This window comes from Phalacrocorax carbo, chromosome 16 (assembly GCF_963921805.1).
Source record: "Phalacrocorax carbo chromosome 16, bPhaCar2.1, whole genome shotgun sequence".
In the NCBI taxonomy this organism is placed as follows: Eukaryota; Metazoa; Chordata; class Aves; order Suliformes; family Phalacrocoracidae; genus Phalacrocorax; species Phalacrocorax carbo.
In genome coordinates, this window is record NC_087528.1 from 10,456,381 (window position 1) to 10,475,107 (window position 18,727).

Consider the following 18,727-nt stretch of genomic DNA (forward strand, 5'->3'; position numbering starts at 1 on the left):
AATGAAAAAAAGATCTACCTGTCTTAGGTGGACTCTTAGAAAATAGAGAACACCCAAACCTGAAAGGCTGGTTACAGAAGAATTCCTTTTCTCTAACACCCAGGTGAACTTTAAAAATGATGTGTGGTCTTGAAAGTAGTATTTTAAAAAGTTATAATACATATGTCACCATAATAGTTTTCAAATTAGCAAGGAAGCATTATAAATAGTGCAGATCTTTTTTTTTTTTTTTTTTTTTTTTCACTAGCCAGCAGGTATGAGCAAGAATGAATGCCATAGCCGAAGCCGTAGCAGGAAAGGTCCCTCCCCCAGCGCCACTGGGAAATGGTATAAATACTAAGCAGGGAATAAATGACAATGAATTGCTTCTAGCTTTTTCACTGTAGGGTTTATCTCAGTATTGCACAACCTTAGCCTAAAGGTTGGGGTTTCTTTGGTGATTTTTCTTTTCTGACATGCAGTGTTATAAGTTTACAAAATTTTATACTCCTTCAGAGTAAGTAATTCATTTGCTTTGTAGGATTTCTTCATAAGCTGTTTCCTCATGTCCTTAAACTGTAGTTTGCTGCTGGTTAAGTTAAAGGAAGAGCTTTGTTAGCTGTAAACCTGTATGAAGGTCTCTGGTATGGCCTTGGGCGTGAGTGGGTAGATGAATCCCCAAAATATTCTGTGTTTCAGAGAAGGTAGATCAATACTGTCTCAGGTCAGCTCCAGGCCTTTCAATGTAGCCGGGTAGGGGTCCTTAAAGATTTTCAGTTTTTATGGCTGCATTACATAATGATGTTGCGATAGACTGGCCAGAATCCAGATCTGTCTGCTTCCTCTTTGGCCCCTTGCCATACTCAAAAGCTCAGACTAATTTCAGTGTTGTAGCACTTCTGCAAACCTGCCATGAGTTTATTGAAGCAGATACCTGGGAAATGAGAGCCAGCATCCATCTTTTTAAATACTGTATTTAAGTAACATGACTGGTATCAAACAGTAAGTCTTTGGCAGAGGTGCAGTTAGAATGTAGTTCTTTAGGGCAGCATCGAACTTCACCAACAATCCCTTCTCTCTGCCTGAAAGCCAGTCTTTGCATTACATATTTTCCTCCCTCAGCAGCGAGGCAGACAACGATCTCCTTTGCTGCCCAGCTGTGATTCATCGCTAGAGCAGGTCTTTCCTGTGTGCTGGCTGAGATAGGTCCATGGAAAAAAATATCACGTGATCCTATAATTAGAGACTCTCTTAATTCATTACGTAGTGAGAGACTAAACTGAGATTGCAACCAGACAGACACAGCCCTTCATAGTCACGGGTTTGAAAATGGTTATTTGGTTTGTGGAGATGCATATATAGAGCCTTACATACGTGGGTCAGTGTTAAGAATTGTGAGAAAGTTATGGCAGCTTAAGAGACTTTAGCTGTTAAATTCCTACATACCTTCTGAGCATGCATGAATTTTGATACTTTCCCCTTCTTCCCTGGCAAACTCCTAACTGGGTCAGGCTTGGGTGCAGCAGTGAGAGAAGAGAGGGCACCTGTGACAGTTTCAAGGCACTTGCCCTCCAGGGTGCAACGTTAGTGCATTTCACAGAAACACGTGAGGATTTTTCGACAGACAAAGCAGCGTGTGCGTTTTCTGACCCTCATTGAAGAATTTATCCTCTCAATGAAATAGTCCTTTAAAAGTAAATTCTGAAGTAGACAGCTTGTATAGAAAAATGAGAACACAACATGAATGTTTGGCAGAACTTTAAACAAATATTTATTTCTGTAATGGGCCTAACCGGAAATGATCTGTTTGCATCTGTGTGGATATCTGAAATATCAGTATAACAGCCCTAATGGAGTTACAATTAGGACCTGCCTCTTTCTTCTAGAAGAGGTTAGAGTGCCACGTAAGAGCATGTGGTCTCAAATCTGAACTTCTTTACATTGAAAAGCCAGAGTTCTTGTTTTGGCACATGAATGATAGTGATAGGCATGCTATTTAAAACATGGGAAGCTGACATACTGTAGATACGGCTGTTTACAGTTTTTTTTTTTACGCCTGAGGCTCACAAAGAGGACAGACAAACCTACCGACAGACACTTCTGCAGTTAGTTTCGTTGAAGAAAAACTTGAAGAATAAAATTGTTATTCTTTGTATTGATACTTACAGCTGTGTTTAATCTTCATAATTCATTAATTGTAATGTTCTTAGCTGCTCCTAGAGTGACAATGTGTACAGTACTTCCTTCAGTAATAGCAGACATCCATTTTTGTAGTATTTTTTCTTATATTTTATAATTCTAAAGTAGAAGGTTTTGCGATATATTACTTATGAATTGAGAAGGCTTCTCTGCATAAATGGTCCATATCAAGACATAAGTCTTATCTAAGAGGCAACGTGAGCTTAATCTGTTTTAAGAGTGGCATATTTTAGTTTTAAACCAAATTTCAACAATTCTTAATTAACTTGAGATCCAGTGAACAAATCTGTTTAAATGAAATAGGGTTGGCATGATATTTTGAAGTTGCCTCGTGGAGACAAGACCTAAGGCTAAGGAACAGGTTTTTGTTGTTTGTTTGTTTGTTTGTTTAATTGCTGTATTTGTATGTTTTATATGATAAATATGGCAATAAATGAAAAAAAAGTTACAGTCTGAGGTTGGAGTAGTGTAGGGCTCCTGATGGCATGTGTTATAGTCTAGGTTTGTGTAAAGTATGTTTTTAAAGGAACTTTTTTGAAGGAATAGAATGAGGTGTTTTTTATTTACATACATGTGACCTCTCATTATACAATGTCTTCCATAAGTTCTCACAACTAATTGTTCAGTGTTCAGTACCTGCACCCGAAAGGTGTTTGGCATCTGATTGTTTAAAACCTGTCTTTAAAAAGCAAAATATCTGTGCAACCTGTCTGCAGTATGAGGGGGGAAAAAAAATCTGTTTGTAATGCTTTGAAGCCAGAAGTCATTTCTTTATTTTCACAAGGCTTGGGCAAAGAGCTGTGTTGCAACCTGCAGTTATGTTGTTAGGTAAGGCAGGGTGGAGCGTAACAGGTGCTTATTAATACCTCTAGGCTACAGGTAAAGGTGACTGCATTTTCTTGAGCGTTCAGAGACCTAAACAGGTGGATATTGTTTTAATAATTAGGTTGAGAGTGGACACTATTTATCCTCTGTTTTTAATGGCACAGGTTTGATGTATGATCTATGAAAGAAATGGTAACTTTTAAAGTTAAGGTACGGTTCAGTTCGTCTCCTTATTGCACCTTCCAGCCCCCGCCCCCTACTTTAAAATAAAAAAGGCATGTTCATAATTTCAGAGGTAAAAATTTGTCTCTGCTCTTCCAAGTTAAAATAAGTTTCTTCTGGAAGTTTTTTCTAAAGTTTTTTTTATCTGTGTTTTTATTTATTTTTTTTAGCTATGAATTTGACATGATCTTAAATCTGAAAAACCTGAAACAATATAGAGCTGTGACAACGCTGAATGTTTGAGAGGTGGTTAGAATGGAGAATTCAAATTGGATAACAGACACAGAATTAGAAGCTGACTACAAAGCTTTGAACTTCATTGCTGCTTTGCGTATCTAACAAACCTCTGGAAGAGTAAGAATGTGAAGAGTCTAAATCAGAGAAAAATGTTAACTAAAATTAAACTTAGAATTTTGTGTTTAGACTGAAGATGAAAAGTTGTGTACATGAGATAACACGAACACGGAGTCTGCCAAACTATGGATTAGGAAGGTCTTTTATAAGATATTTCAGTTACAGTGACCTAAACGCTACAGATGGTTTTGCCTGTACTGCTCCTTCAAGACTTCCTTCAGCCAGGTCTCCTAACACTGCAGGAAGCTGTAGCAAAAAATAAACCTGTGCTGTGTTTGAAGAACTCTAGGGTAAAGAATGAAGTGAAACCTGGAACCTTTGTAGTGTTTCTGCTGGGTTTTTTTGTGACTTTTAGATACCAACAGGAGATGTAATGCTGGACTCCCTTTTTCAAACAGACAAACATTTTTCAGGAGCAATTTTAAAGTCATATTTACCATAGTCCACAGTTCGCTGGTAAATACTCCATCAGTGTAGTATGAAACTTTAACAGCTGTCCCCTTGATCAGCATTTCCCTGTTGTTGTATTTGTATTTACTTAGCCCTTACTGCTGCGTACTTCACCTTGTCTTCCCTGTTTTTCCCACTATTCTAAATGTCCACTTCTGTATCCTTCCTTTGCATTATACCCCTTTGCTCTCCAGACTTGCAGTCACGTTGCTTCTCTTGCAGCCTCAATGCTCTGAGTCCCAGCCACAGGACATCAAAGAGGTGTGAGTCTGAAGGCCTGCTGCGAAAGCTTGTCGGAGCTGCTCAGAGTAATTGTGCTGCTGTTCCTGGCATTTCCTTAGTTTCTGCTGTTACAGACCCCTGGCAGCATCGCCTCTGTCTTCGACCCCAATAAGCCAGGTGCCGTTTGGTACTGGCCCTACTATTGAGGAAATTCATGCCCTGGATTGAAAAGAACCTGTGTTTTTTCTTTGACGCAGACGATACAGATGTGAGGAGCTGCGTGGGGGTCCTTCTTCCACATTTCCTTCAGTGCAGAGAGATGAGAGTGCACTCACAGCTGTCTAAGGTAGCTGGAACAATCAGCCTGTGCTGAAGGAAATTTGTAGCAGCTTTGCAAAATTGCCTTTGGCATCTGTTTTAGTGTTCCTGTAGAACCAGCTAATTCCATTTTTTTCATCAGTTGATGCAGCATTTTTCAAAACAAGCTAGTCAACATTTTTAAAGATTTTTATTGCAGTTTCTTTAGGAACTGGGAAGTGCCCAAATATCCATCCATCTTTGCTCTATCATTTGCATGAATGGGAATTGTTTCTTTTCCCATGTAGTGTTTGTGCTCCTAATACTCATATCTTGTCCATCCCTCTGATTGCTGCTTTGTTTTCTTTAGTAGGTTAAAATGAATTTAAATGGCATTTTGACACTTCCCTTCTCCAGTTGTGGTGCCTAATTTTTTTTTTTTTTGTTTACAGTAGCAGGCATACAGTGATGAACTGTACATTGAAGTTTAATTATTTTGTGATTATATCCACTCAAGTATGTCCAGGCACAGTTTTCTAATGAAATACAGTTCAGTGATCCCATTTCTTGTTCAATGGGATTACCTTTTGACAAGTATTTTCTAAGGAAAAAAGATACATTTGATGAATTTGATACAAGAAAGAAAATCGAGAATTTGTTTCTTTTTTTTCTAGAGGCTGTTTGTTTCTACAGACATTATTCATTTATTAGACATGCCATCTAGAGAGAGATGTATTCAAATTATGTGTCTGGATTTGCAGATACCAAAAGGAAGCCTTCCGGGGAGCCTTGCATACACATGGTATTCCCTAAACTGTGGCAGTATGATACTAGAACTGTGTAAGAGAATTCTTCTTTAAGTTTTTGGAAGCTCTCTTATCTGTACAAAAGTGTTATTGACTTCTGCACTTTTGCTAGAGATATAAGCATGTAAGTGAAATTCTTAATCAACTTGTTTTCCCAAGCTTATTTTTGTCCCTTCCTTACAACAGTACCTATGTTATAAGGCCTTTGTAATAAGATTCTGGGATCTTCATTTACCTTTACTTCTGTTTTACTACTCTGCTTTCTCAGTTTTCCCTAATATGATTAAAAAAAAGAGTAGCTGTATTCTACTGCCGACCCACTGCACCGGTATGGCCTGGGCTTACGCTCTATGCAATAGCATTTCCTCTGGAGCTCCCTCAATAAAACGTGGCAGACACATACATGATATTGAGGTCTGTGGCTTTTAGGCCTTCCTTGGCTGAAGCACGCTCAGGTCAAAGTTTCTTGTGTTGTCCATTAAATCAGGAAACGATGCTTGATCCGTGCATTTCTAAGAGCTGCCTTGGATAAGATAGCTGTCGTATCAGTTGATCTCTGGATTTTGATTCGTTTCATGAATACAGGTAATGCCACTCTTCTCCCAGAAAGGAGCTCTGTGTTCGGGGGTATGTACGTAGTAAAAGAGGTACTGACACTGTCAGCCCAGGCTGATTTTCTAGGGCAGGAGAAAGGAGAAACAGAATATGCTCAAGAAAACACAGTATGTTATTTCCATTTGGAAACACAGTGTATTTCTCCTGCTGATTTTTTCCAATTCCTGTAACTAGGTGGATTCATCAAGTGCAACTTTAATAGTCTGGGGTATAGTTTAGTTTCTGTTAAGTGCCGTCCTGGGTTTTAGTGTCCCTTCCTGTCCTCACCATCCCAAATAGCATGATTGAGAAATAAAAGGCAGCTTCCCAGGACATCTGTCAGCTGTGTTTGTCTTGAATCTCTCTACTGGGCCTCATGAGACAGCATTTGCAAATTTGGGCATTAGAGTCAATTTAAGTGGATTTTGAGTGCATTCTGAAGTGCAGCGCATGGGTCCATATTGCTCTTTAGGATGCAAATACCTCCATCTTATTTTCTCACTGTTTAACAAAAACTGATGTGTTGGTGAAATCAATACAATTAACATGACTGATAGGAGGAAAAAAAACACGGACCTTTTTTTTTAAATTTGAATACTGTTTTCCTTCATCAAAGGTTTCCAGTCTTGCATTAAGTCATTCTGTGCTGGTGAAGAGGCATGTAGTCATCACTGATCTTTTGGATGTCTAAGCAGAAATGAGAGTAAAACCCACCTGTTTGCCTTTCTGGGTTACATTGCAGTTTTATACATACTTTGTCTTTATAAGCTCTGCAGTTTGGCAGTGCTCGTAGGTTCAAGTTTAAAACACTGCATTGAAGTTGCTCAAAATAACAGCTCTACAGGGAATAAAATATCACTGCTTACTTGCTTAATGCAAGAATGATGTCACTTTGCTTTAAGATTATGCAGAAGCTGTACCTAAGTCCCTTTCAAGACTGCTATGTTGATGATTCAGAATCATTGTTAATTATGAAGAATTTCTTATATTTGGATTTCTACTATGCTAAATGTTGCCTGTGAACAGATGGATACAGATTCTTTTATGGTAGTTACAATACTGTGTTTCTTAAGAAATACTTTTTGTAGTGATAGAAGCTGCTGTAATATTTAAACTCCAGTACTTTAAAAAGTGGGGACTATAAAATTTTGCATTTTAAAAATTACTCTGACTTTTGTAGATATATCACTGAATAATAAATGATATCAGGGCTACTTCTTATGTTAACCCACTTTATTTAATCCTCATGGAATTATATGTGAAGGAAATAAAACAATAAACTGCCACTGATAAAGAAACAAAATAACATATTAAAAAACCAACTCTTCTTTCTAATCATCTCTAAAATCAGCTTGTATTAAGAGCCATGCTTTCTTTTATTTCAGAACACACAACTCCACCTGTGTCTCTTCTCTAATGATCCCTGAATGCTCGTATACCTTTTTGTTGGGTCACTATATGGACCTAATTGTTGCTTTTGTACACTTTTTAAATTTAACAGTTGTTCCCGTCATTTTGAAAGCGCTGACATATGATGAGAAGAGAGGGGCGTGCAGCGTGGGTTCCAACGTGAGAGATGCAGCGTGCTATGTGTGCTGGGCCTTTGCTCGTGCTTATGAACCTGCAGTACTGATACCATTTATTAATCAGATTTCAAGGTAAGTGGTGGCAATAAGAAACCGAGCTGTTTACAATTAGTTTTAAAAAATCTAGTCAAAATTAGGAAGGAGCTAGAAGTTCATCTAGTAGTCTAATTCTGTATCTTCCAGAAGTTAATGATCTAGGAGTCTAATGCTCTGCCTTTATCAAGACATCAAAAATTAGATATTGACCAAAAGTGATACATCCATTTAGGGGAAATATCTTCACACTTAAAACGAAGCTGGTCTGTCCAATATAACATGAATGAAATTCATTGATCTCTGGATATTGTTCACCAAGGAGTGGATCTTTTTGTTTCTCTGTGATAATTTTTAATAAAGTTCATTGATTCATGGTAACAGATATGCTGAATATTATAAAGAAATGAATATGAGTGGGGTGATGATGATAGACACAACACCGTTGCCTTTCCATGTAATTGAAGAAGTCTAAAATTTCTTCCTGTTGCAGTATGATGCAGTTTAAATTTTTGGATTGAAATACGTCTAAGTATTTCCTTATCAGGCGTGATGACTTTATTTCCTTCTGTTCATCTGTCATAAGAAAACCAAAGAAAAATCCAAAGAAATTCATTGGAAGAAGATTCAGATAAATTAGTGGAGGCTTTGGGGGGGTGTCATCTGTTGTCTGCTTGATCACCTGCTTTATGGTGAGGTCAGCGAAACAAATCCGGGAAGTTTAAGAAGATTTGGAACTGTAGTGCAGTAGAGGTAGGAATAACAAACCACTCTAAAATTGCGGAGTTGCTTTATGGTGTCATAAAGAGCTGCAAATATTAGAAGAGGAGAAAACTTACGGAAGAGGATACTTCTTAGGTGAACACTTGTTTCTAACAGTCCAGGGGTTTTGGTGATTCGTCAGGCGGGTATTGTGCAAAGAATATAGCTTGTCTTTATTTACCAACATACAGCCTGCAAGTTGAGCAGCTTAGCTCAAAAAGAATAAACTGCACTTCAGCTCTTCTCTTCAGCTCTTTTAAATAGCCATTTTGGAGCCCCCGGTTCTTCTGTACAATTGATAATTTTTTGAAGTATTCCAATTCAAAGATTACTTTGAGTAATAAAATCACTTCCGTTTGCTGAAAGTGATAAGAACTTGAGCTCTACACAGTGATTCTGAATTCTTAGTAACATCACTTTTGAATAATGGAGTTTTTATTATAACTAGTAACACATTTTAGTTAAAGTTAACAAATACATGAGAGAATTTTTTTTTTCTCCTGATACCATCTATTTTTATGGAGTACCCCAGTCCAGAATGACCACAGTATTAAACTCTACCTTCAGCTGAATGGAAACACATGCATGTACTACTTTCTCAATCTGTGGTTTCTGTTTCAAAAGAGTTTCAAAAGTAAAATTTTCAAAACATTTCCAAATCAAAATCTGTGATACTGCAGTGGTGGACTAGAACTTGGTGCAGCTTTTCACTTAATACTGATGATATTTTTGCAGATACAAATTGGTTTAATCTTTTTCTTCTTTCTTTGGTCTCGTGCTTTTCTTCCTACTCGCCCTCTGTAGCATTTAGCCTTTTAGTTGGCAGCACGCTGGCTGACATTTCAAGGTGTCATTAATGGGTAATTTGCACTGCAAACACAAAGAGGTAGCTTCTAACAGTTTCTTGGCAAGCTTTTAGTACAACCATTGATAGCAGCAACTCAGGCATCTTTGTCTCCATTGGAGGGGATTTGATCAGTAGTCATTGCGTATTATCTTTTTGAAAATAAAAGTTTGGACCATACAGTGATTTGTGGTCCTGGATATCTGGTTGCATTTCTAGGGGCTGCCTTGCTTCCAGATTGAAATAGTTCTGTCAGCAGTCTCATCCAAAAAGCCTTGTTTGGAAACACAGGATTACTTACTCGGCTCAGCAGGCTCCCAAAGTATGTGACTTTTTTCTTTAAAATTTTTTTAGTTTTTAAAGTTCTCTGGGACAGTCTGTAAGCCCTACATATCCATTTTTATTCCTTGATCCAGGCGCACTGGGCCCTTGCAGGTCTCTGCTGTTGTTCATCCTTGTGTCCTCATGTTCCAGTGCCAGTCCTGTAATGCAGGGTCGCACAAGTGTCTCTTACCTGCATGGTACTTGCTCCTGGGGTTTTTTGAGACCCTGATAAAATCGTTCTGTCTAAAAACCTGCTGTCAGATTTCTTAGGGCCAAACGCTGTTTTTCTTCTTTTTTTTAAGCTCTCATGTCTTTTCTCTGAAGTGAGCAGACAAAAAAATCTGAAGACATCTTAGCTTTGTGTCTCTGATAAAGCAGTTTCTTCTTGTTTTGATGATGTTTCATCTACAATAGCATAGGTACTAAAGGAGAGAGGGGTCTTGTTCTAGCACAGCCTGGTGTTACATGATGCCATCCACTGTTTCTGTAGGATGTTCAGACAGAGAATGCAGTGCTCCAGAATAGACCTGCTTCAGTTAAGTATGCTAGAAGTAGTGATATTTACCATACTAAGTTATTAATTAAATATTTTATTTTGAAGGGTCATATTTAATTCCCTTCTAGCTGGGTTCCTGGTAAATTATATATAGTATGACATTCTTAACATAAAGGTACCTAAAGGTGTGTTTGCTCAGTGAAATAATCGTGTGGTTACATCTTGGGTTCTATTCCTATTTTTAATCTAACCAGCACAGATAATGTGAACAGTGAAGACACAGTGACACCCGTGACCAGAACGTTAACAAGTGTTTACAGCGGGCTGTTATCAGCTGTGCAGAGTTATTTACTGCTATCTTTAAACTTGCAGGAATACATTTATATTCTTGCTGTGAGCAAATCTTAAGCATGAGTCTAGCTATGCCAATGCTAAAGTCTGGTTCAAAACTGGTGCTTTTTGTAGGTTTGGTGAGCAGCCTTAGGAATATAAATCCTCTGCTTCCATCTCCTCTGACTTAGTTGAACAACTTTAAGGTTTCTTTTAAGGTCTGGCAAGCTTGTTCCTTATGAAACTTAAAAAAAGCATTAAGTGTGAGTGTGTAAGCCTTCTATTTATCAGAATTCTGATCTGTTCTGTTTATCAGAATTTTTCTCCTGTTCACGATGCTTTGAGCAATATATTTCTTTTACTTTCACTGTACCACGGTGCAGAACAGTGCTGTTCTCTGTACGTTAGGCGCAAGCTCACCATTTTGATTTTTCATAGTTTGTTGGGTTTTGTTTTACTGTCGCAAAGCTGTCAGTGGGACCTTGTGGATAGGTATGAAGGAGGTTATGTTTCTGGAGAAGCTCCTGTCTTTTAGCTTTCAGACTGTTCTGGAAACAAATTCTTCTTTTCTTTTCAGGAAAATGTCAAGTGAAAATATCTTCTGATATATCTCCTACCTGTGGTAGTAATACGAGCTAACACTGTGGCTATGCCAGCTACAACAACTTCAGTTGTTTGGAATAAGTAGGTGGAGTGGAGAGAAACACAGGGCGGATGGCAAGGGGGAAGCTGAAAATTGCTTATGATCAGTTGTAAGGTGGTGTGGTTTGTATATGCTTGCTTTCCTAACAAAGCTGCACCGTATTTTAGCAAGTATTAACGCTATATTAAAGCTTTACTTAAAATCTTTGTAGTTATGTTGGCCATACCTTTTCTGAATATAATCAGCTCTTGAAGGTAGAATTGCCACTCCAAAGAGAAACGGTGAAAAAGAATATTCAAATAAAGTATGACACACAGTTTCACCTATTGTGTCAGCAAGCCGATAATTACATACAGCTTTTTTTTAAATCTAGCCTTAGGTGTGTCACTGTTTTACTTAAAGAAGAGTCATACTTCTAGCCACAAGCAAATTGTTGCTACCCTTAAAAAATGCAGAACTCAGCACCTTGAAAGAAAGTACATAATATCCATTGTGAGCTGAATTACACAGCAAAAACCTCTGCCTATATACGAATACAAACTATTAGATTCTTACAGGAAAATAATAAATCAATTACCTGCAAGGAAAAGACTACCTCCTTAAAAAAAGCGTGGTGAGTGATCGCGATCCTGAACTGTTTGCCTTGTCATGGTGCTAGAAATTGCCAATGGTTTATCCTTCATTCGCAGTCTCTGACACTGCTCTTTACCTGGCTGGAGGAGCACAGATAATGCTGACCTTGGAGCGTAGGCAGCTGGTTGCTACAGTCAGACTCGAAAGGCAAGGCGTCGTGGTAAAGCAAGCGCGCTGGGGGTAACTAGAGGTTGTTGCGTTACACAGCGAGCTGCTGCATGACTTCCTACTGCATGTTGTGGCCTTTGGCACATGTTAGTGTATCTTGTCAGGAAACTCGCTTGGGTACCAAAATACAGAAGCAGCATGCTGCTTAAACTGGGTCCTGCCCCACGACCCATTCAGCCTGTGGTACAGTAGTTACAAATTAAAGCAGAGGGGTAATTTGGTGGTGGGTTGGTTTTTTTTTTCTCCTTTTCTTGCCTGCAAAGTTGTATCATCATGTAATGGAAAGACATTTTCTGTGTTCTCGGTAGTCAAGGGACATACATATTTCACTTCTGAGTGGTGAAAAATCACCTTACACTGCATAAAATAATATTTTTCAGTAAAATTTATGACAATGTTTTAAAAGAAATATCTGTCTCCATATTCAGTGATAGCTGTTTCTTCTCTGCTTTCTTACAAACGTTCTGTTATTAAGTGATGAAATTGTCAGAATATTGAAGTCACAAACGTAGGTTGCTGTAGATCATGGATCAGCCCTTTTGCTTCCTGACCTTACCACTCTTCTTTAAAGAAAAAAGACGGGGAACGCTTACTAGAAATACTCACCTGAGATTATTTCTCCTAGTACTTGCTTGTATTTTCACATTGGTATTTTTTCCCTACCCATATTTCAACAAGATACAGTCACTCACATTTGCTTATTTATTTTTTAAAGTCTAGTTGAGCTGGTTTTGGAAACCTTGCTTGATCTATTCAAACTGCAGGACCACAAAAAGAAAATTCTTGGCAAAGTAGATGAAACTTCACTTTTATTGCAGGATAACCTTACTACATTTTGCAATGCATGTACTGAAACTGCTCTTCAAGCACATCTTTATGAAAGCACTACTTGACCGAGATTTTTTTCTCTTCCAGTCTCTCTTTTCAAGCTTAGCTGTGAGGGAAGTTAAACATAACTTAATAACTTGGAAATACGGGTAATTTGATTCCTGCCCCCTTGGGTGTGGAAGTTACAGTCTGTAAAGTGGCAGGTGCACACTAAGAAGCTGAGCTGTTTTGTTTAAAACCTAAACAAAAAATAAAAAGGAAAACATACTTCTACTCTATTATACAATTATAGTGATTAAATTGTTGCTGGCTATCTTAATTATTTGGAACTGTTGCATAGTCAGAATGTAGTTTCATTTATCTGTCATTTGACGGTGTAGGTAATCAATAAATGAATCATTATTTAGAAAGATCTAATTGCTATCTCCCATTCGGCAGCGCACGAATACAAATAGCGCGTACAGTGTAGGAGTGCGGGCGGCTTTGTCTTCCCTGCGGTGGTGCGTTGTTTTTGAAGAAGGGGAAAAAAAAAAAGGAAGGTGTGGCTATGGATGAATGATGTAGCTTGCTCCAGGGCAAGATTGTCCTGCAGAATTGGGGAAATCTGAAGCATTGCTTTGAGCTACATCTTGTACCATGATGAAATATTGAGAATAGCTTTCTTCTTTCATGTATTTGAATGTTGCCTTCAGAAGAGAGTTGTGTGCCTACTGTGTCTTCCACTTGTGTAAAGTTATTTCCTGCAGGGACGTTATATGTCTTTTTTCCTCTCTTTTTTTTTTTTAATAATAGCATTTGTAACTCCTGTTCTAAACATTTTTTTCCTTATTTCCCTTTTCTACATGTGTATTTATTATACTTCCATCGTTTTGCCCTAAAACTTTGGTATTGGAGGAACACACTGAGCAGCGTAGGACGTTGGGTGGCTGGCAGAAAGCGTAAGAGCTCGGTGCAAGCTGCGTTCGAGGGCCTGTGAGAGTATGCAGTGGGAATGGTCACTGCATTTCTCCTTTCCTTCAGACCTTCTCCTTGCATAGATAAACACGAGGAATTAAATCTGAGACTGTAGTCTGAAGGGCTTTTTTCCCTAGGAGTGCTGGCTGAAACAGGCTCTTTTGCTTGCTCCTTCACCGGCGCTGTTCCTGCAGTTGAGCGTAGCACAGCTGAATGGGATAAAGTGAATGGGGGAGCTTCTCTGGTTTAAAAAAAACCCAACACCCTAGCAGAAGGAAAAATTAACTGTGCCTAGATCTGTTTTCATCATCCAGCTGTCTGTGAAGCCATTCCAGTTGGGGTGCTGGCATGATTGAAGAGGTGCGAAAAGGGCTGTTTGCAGCAGCAGCTCTCCGCAGACTCGGGTCTGGCTCTGGTCTTGCCCCCTTTTTTTAACTTGCTTGGATTGTTCAAAACTGTTTTGCTTGTGATGATTATTATGCCTTCCCTTCCATTCCCTAATATATAGTAAGGAGGAGAGTTTTCTGTCCTGTCACAAGTTAGACGTTTGCATTTTTTGGGTTCAGGAAGGAAATTTTGGGTTTGTGCCAAATTGGCAAGAGGTACGAGAGTTGGGCTTAGTTTTTTTTTTTCCCCTTCCCACAGCTTCAGGGTGGTATGCTTGAATTAATGGTAACAAATGCTCAGAGGTTAGCCATAGGATAAGCTTCTTGCTGCTTGTGACTAGTATAGACCAGAAGTGTCTGCTACAGGGGATAAAGGAAATTCAGATTTATTGTCTGGTACATCTGGTGCTTATAAGGAGAGGGTAACCTGATATTTCTGATATTTCTGTGTTCTGATGTCTATCACCTGGCTGGCCTCTGCTCTCTGATTCTTTCTGCCATGTCGGGGAAGGTAATGAGATCAGTGTTGGGCTGAGGAAGCAAGACGCTAACATACCTTGGGTCCTTTTAACTTCCCTGAAGCCAGTTAAGAGAGCACTTGGGGGAGAGGGGAAGAAAGGGAGAAGAACTATTAGTTGACTGATAGAGTTGCAACTTGCTTTTAAAAGTCCATTTGTGTTTATTGCACACTGAACTGCTTGCCGGGCATACAGGCTAAATATACCTTAAGGAACTACAAAAGGTGTTTCATAGAGACTGCAAGATGCAAAGCCGTTCTTTGCTCTACCTGTTAGTAGTCAGGTGTGGTACGTTTCAGGCAAGTCAAGACATGATTCTTTAACTGGCTTAAAAAAATATCCCACTTTGTTTGACATAAACAGGTTTCTTTATGTTAGGAAATCCTGGTGGAGTATCACATAAACTCCCACGACAAAGCAGACAGGTGAAGACACCTTAGACATGTTTCATCTTAGGCATGTTGCTTTCCTTGCTAATCCCTGTGTTACGGCAGTCTGTCCCTGCATTTTCAAATAGAAATTAACTTGAAAAAATTATTCGTGTCGTTTGATAATTTAAAAATACTTCTGTTAAAAGGATTAACAAACCAGGGACTACAGTATGATTTACGAACATAATGGGGCTACGGGGGCAATGACAAAATTCCTGGCTTTTTTTGTTTTGTTTTTCTTAAAGATGGTATTCAGTTGCAGCACTGAATAACTCGGGTGGCATCACATAGACAGTATGTTGTTTTGCTGGTTTTACTTATACAGGCTTGTCTTAAGGTAACAGAAGAATAAGAAAAAAGGGAAAAGTACGATTTGATTATAAGCTGAACTCTTGTGTAATAACCTGAGACTGTTTTCTATTATATTTAATAAACCACATTTTAAGTCTAATTATGAAATTGGAAGAGCAGTATTTATTCTCCAGTGATGATGGTCTTTTAACATTTCCAATTTGAAAAGACTGCATAATCTTTCAGATAAGCATGTTAATATTTAATACATACATCCTTACACTCATCCCAAAGTGTCCCTTCTGGGCCACTGTAGGAGACAGGACAATGACTGGGAAGGTTTTTAGTCTGACCCAGCACAGCTCTTCTGAAATACTCTGTAACACTTAACTTCAGGGAACCTTTGAGCTCCCTGGCTTGATGAGAGGTTATTTTTGGTGTTTGGTTGTGTTTCTTTTTTAGGTTGTTTGTTTGTTTGTTTGTTTTCTCAGAAGAGAACAATATTGAAATATTGCCTAACTGACAAAGTAATATTTTCTCTTATAGTCCATGTAATTGGAAGTATCAGGCAGAAATTTTCCTCTTTTTGCTTTCCAGGATGATTTTCATCCAATTGCTTAGTTTTCAGTGTTCTCATCTATAATTGAAAGATTTTCAGGAGCTATTAATATCATTAAAACTGTATACCTTTAAAATTATTTTTAAGTTTCTCTGTATGACAGAAAAAAAATCAGCAAACATGGTATAAAGATGATGTGTGTGACCCAGCACTTTCTCAGCTGTTAGCCACGTATGCTCCTTCTTACTGGAATGCTTCCTAAACATTTGCTCTTCCAGTCGCTATCGTTTGGATGACCTCCCTTTGTCCCTCACCTAATGTCTTTGTGGCAGAGAGAGGAATTGCTCATGCAAGAAGCAATGAGAAAGCATTATTGGTTTGTGTTTGTTGTTTTGTGTGGTTTTTTTAAATTTCATTCTTGCTTTCTGTCTCTTGTTTTCCTTAATGGAGACAAACTTAAATTACAGAGGCAACACTGATTGTGCTTTTCGGTGAATTTTAACAACACAGTATTCTTCACTGTAGGAAACTGATAGCCACTACCCAGGGAAGCTTGATATTATCAGTGTAATTAATATCTTTATGCTAAAGCAAACCTATTGTGGATTTACTTTTCAGCCAGTATTTATTTCCTGTTTTGCCTGGAGTCAATAAATAATGTAATGAAGAGTTTCAGAGTTTGAAAGGAATAATTTTCTGCTTAAATGATTCTCCTGAAGTGATGTTTATTTGTCACTGAGGTTAATTGAATGCTGGAGGTGGATTTCTAAAGCTGTAGACTTCGTGTCCTAGGATATATTCTCTCCTGTTGTGTGGCACATCTTTTAAAAGCAGTTCTTTTGAGACAGAAGAAATAAACTGTGCAGGGTTACCAAACTTTGTGCCAGAAATAAATAGTTCCGTGTAATCATGCCTCTCTATCTACAGGTCACCTTTGTAAAAAACTGCTTTGCAATTTATCTTGCAGGTCACTTTTTAGCAGGATTTGCATATTGTTTTCTGATTTTTTGTTACTTACAGGATGTGATTGTTCTTGTAGGGATCGCTGCAGGATTCTATTGCTTAGCTTTTAGTTTTGCTTAAGCTTTACATAAGACTTGCTGTGCATTTGGCTATTGAGAAGCTGTATTTCCAAACTTTAATTCAAAATTGCACTGTATGAGTATCACATTAGAGAGCATAGTTATGTCCAAATTTTAAACACCTATATTTAAAATAGAAAAGCTTTCTATGCAGTTAAACATATTTGCATACTCCTTAAATTGCTTTAATCCAGTAGGATGGCAGTTGTCTGTTTATACTATGGAAAGTCCACAGCAAACTAGAGAAACGAGGAAGTACATAGTTATTTAAACTCAAATTTTAGTTTAGGCTTGTATTTATAAATAATAAGCTCCAGAGGAAAGGCTGCGAGTTCTGCTTAGAAGTCTAAATGTTGAAATGATGACATTAAGCATTTCTTCTCATATTTTTTGGTACTAATACTCAATATTTTATTTCCTCAGTGCATTGGTTATTGCTGCAGTATTTGATCGTGATGTTAATTGCAGAAGAGCTGCCTCTGTAAGTTATCACATTCTAGCTTATATGTTTCTGTTACTTTTTGTTTATTTTCATTCAATTTAATTATTTGTATGATACATAAGCAATATATTGTGTTGTGAGAAAAAAAGTGGTTTTTTAAATCCTTAGAAGTATGGTGTGAATTTAGATTTTAAATTATAGACTCCACAGATCCACATCTTGATTTATGGCCACAGTTCACAGCCTGCTGTATTGTTGTCATGATGGATAAGATAAAGTATCTAAGAAGGAACTATTTAGCATTTTCTAGTCACAATATCAAAGACAAAAGGGTCATTCAAAATATACAAACACTGTATCTTTTTCAAGTCACCAAGCTGTTAAGTTCTGTGAAGTTATAATTTTCTAATTGTTCATTAGCTGTAATTGCGGTAAGTTGAAACTTTCTAGAACAATATCTCCCTTTTAGACATTTTTTCAGTTATTGTACAAAAATCCATAGGACTGGGGATTTTCAAATTAAAGTGATAAATCCATTAGGCAGATATCAGTATCCAGTTAATAGGGGTGACACTGAAGTATATTCTGTGGAACCTTTCTGTAGAAAATATTTATGCTCTTCAGAGTTGAAAAGAATGTGTGATTCTTCCTAAAAGAAGGGAATTTATGGAGGAGAGGCTATAGAATTTGAGAAGAAAGAATGGACATCTTATCTTTGAGAATTTAAGTCAGGGTGTTGTATATATTGAACTTGACTTCTTAAAAAAAATAAAGAAATATGAGTTGTCTGTTTCAACAGATAAAACAGATTAACTTACAGAAATATTAAAAAAGACCCACTCTGTAAGTGTATTAGCTCCAACACGGGACCAAACGATGTCTGTCAAAGAACCAGGTGTCTCTATTCCAAAGAATAAACTTCCCTGTGAATGCATTTAAGGAAAAAAAAAAAGGCAGTCTATGCGACATGCAAATTAATTGACAGGTCTGTCTTATTTTTTGACTGAAATTTTGAAAGCTAATGCATTTATAACATAAGAAGGATTTCTCAGGGATACCTGGATAGCATCCTTATTTTTTCTAGCCACACCTCTGCTTGAGAGTTTAAGCTGTTGAATGAAGCTGCAGCATAATTGCTGGGGAAGTGAGTCAGTTGCTTGTGTAATCATATCACAAATCACTTTGTCTAAATAAGTTAAAACCAAAGTGTGGAAGCTAAGATACTGTAGATCGCTGAGTACTGATACAGCATATTCGTTACATACTGTACAGTTAATGAATATGAGCAATGCTACTTCCCTCAAACTTCAACTCATAAATTTTAGAAACCGTAGAATTTGGTATTCCTGGCTAATTTAAGTCACTTTATTAAAATAAAATCCTTAGAGGAAAACAAAGGTAGCTTTGCTTTCCTGAGAACTGCATAAAACAATAAGGAGTGTAGACGACAAAAACTGAATTATTTATTT

At 37.7% G+C, this 18,727-nt stretch overlaps 1 protein-coding gene across 3 annotated transcripts in view; it reads left to right on the forward strand.

Moving 5' to 3' along the window:
- TBCD (tubulin folding cofactor D) overlaps positions 1-18,727 on the forward strand; it is a 132,111-nt gene that overhangs the window by 47,922 nt on the left and 65,462 nt on the right. For all 3 annotated transcript variants that reach the window (XM_064467145.1, XM_064467143.1, XM_064467144.1), the window contains exons 15-16: positions 7,450-7,606; positions 17,240-17,297. In XM_064467145.1, coding sequence (XP_064323215.1) covers positions 7,450-7,606; positions 17,240-17,297 — 215 coding nt within the window. The remainder of the gene's footprint in view (positions 1-7,449; positions 7,607-17,239; positions 17,298-18,727) is intronic.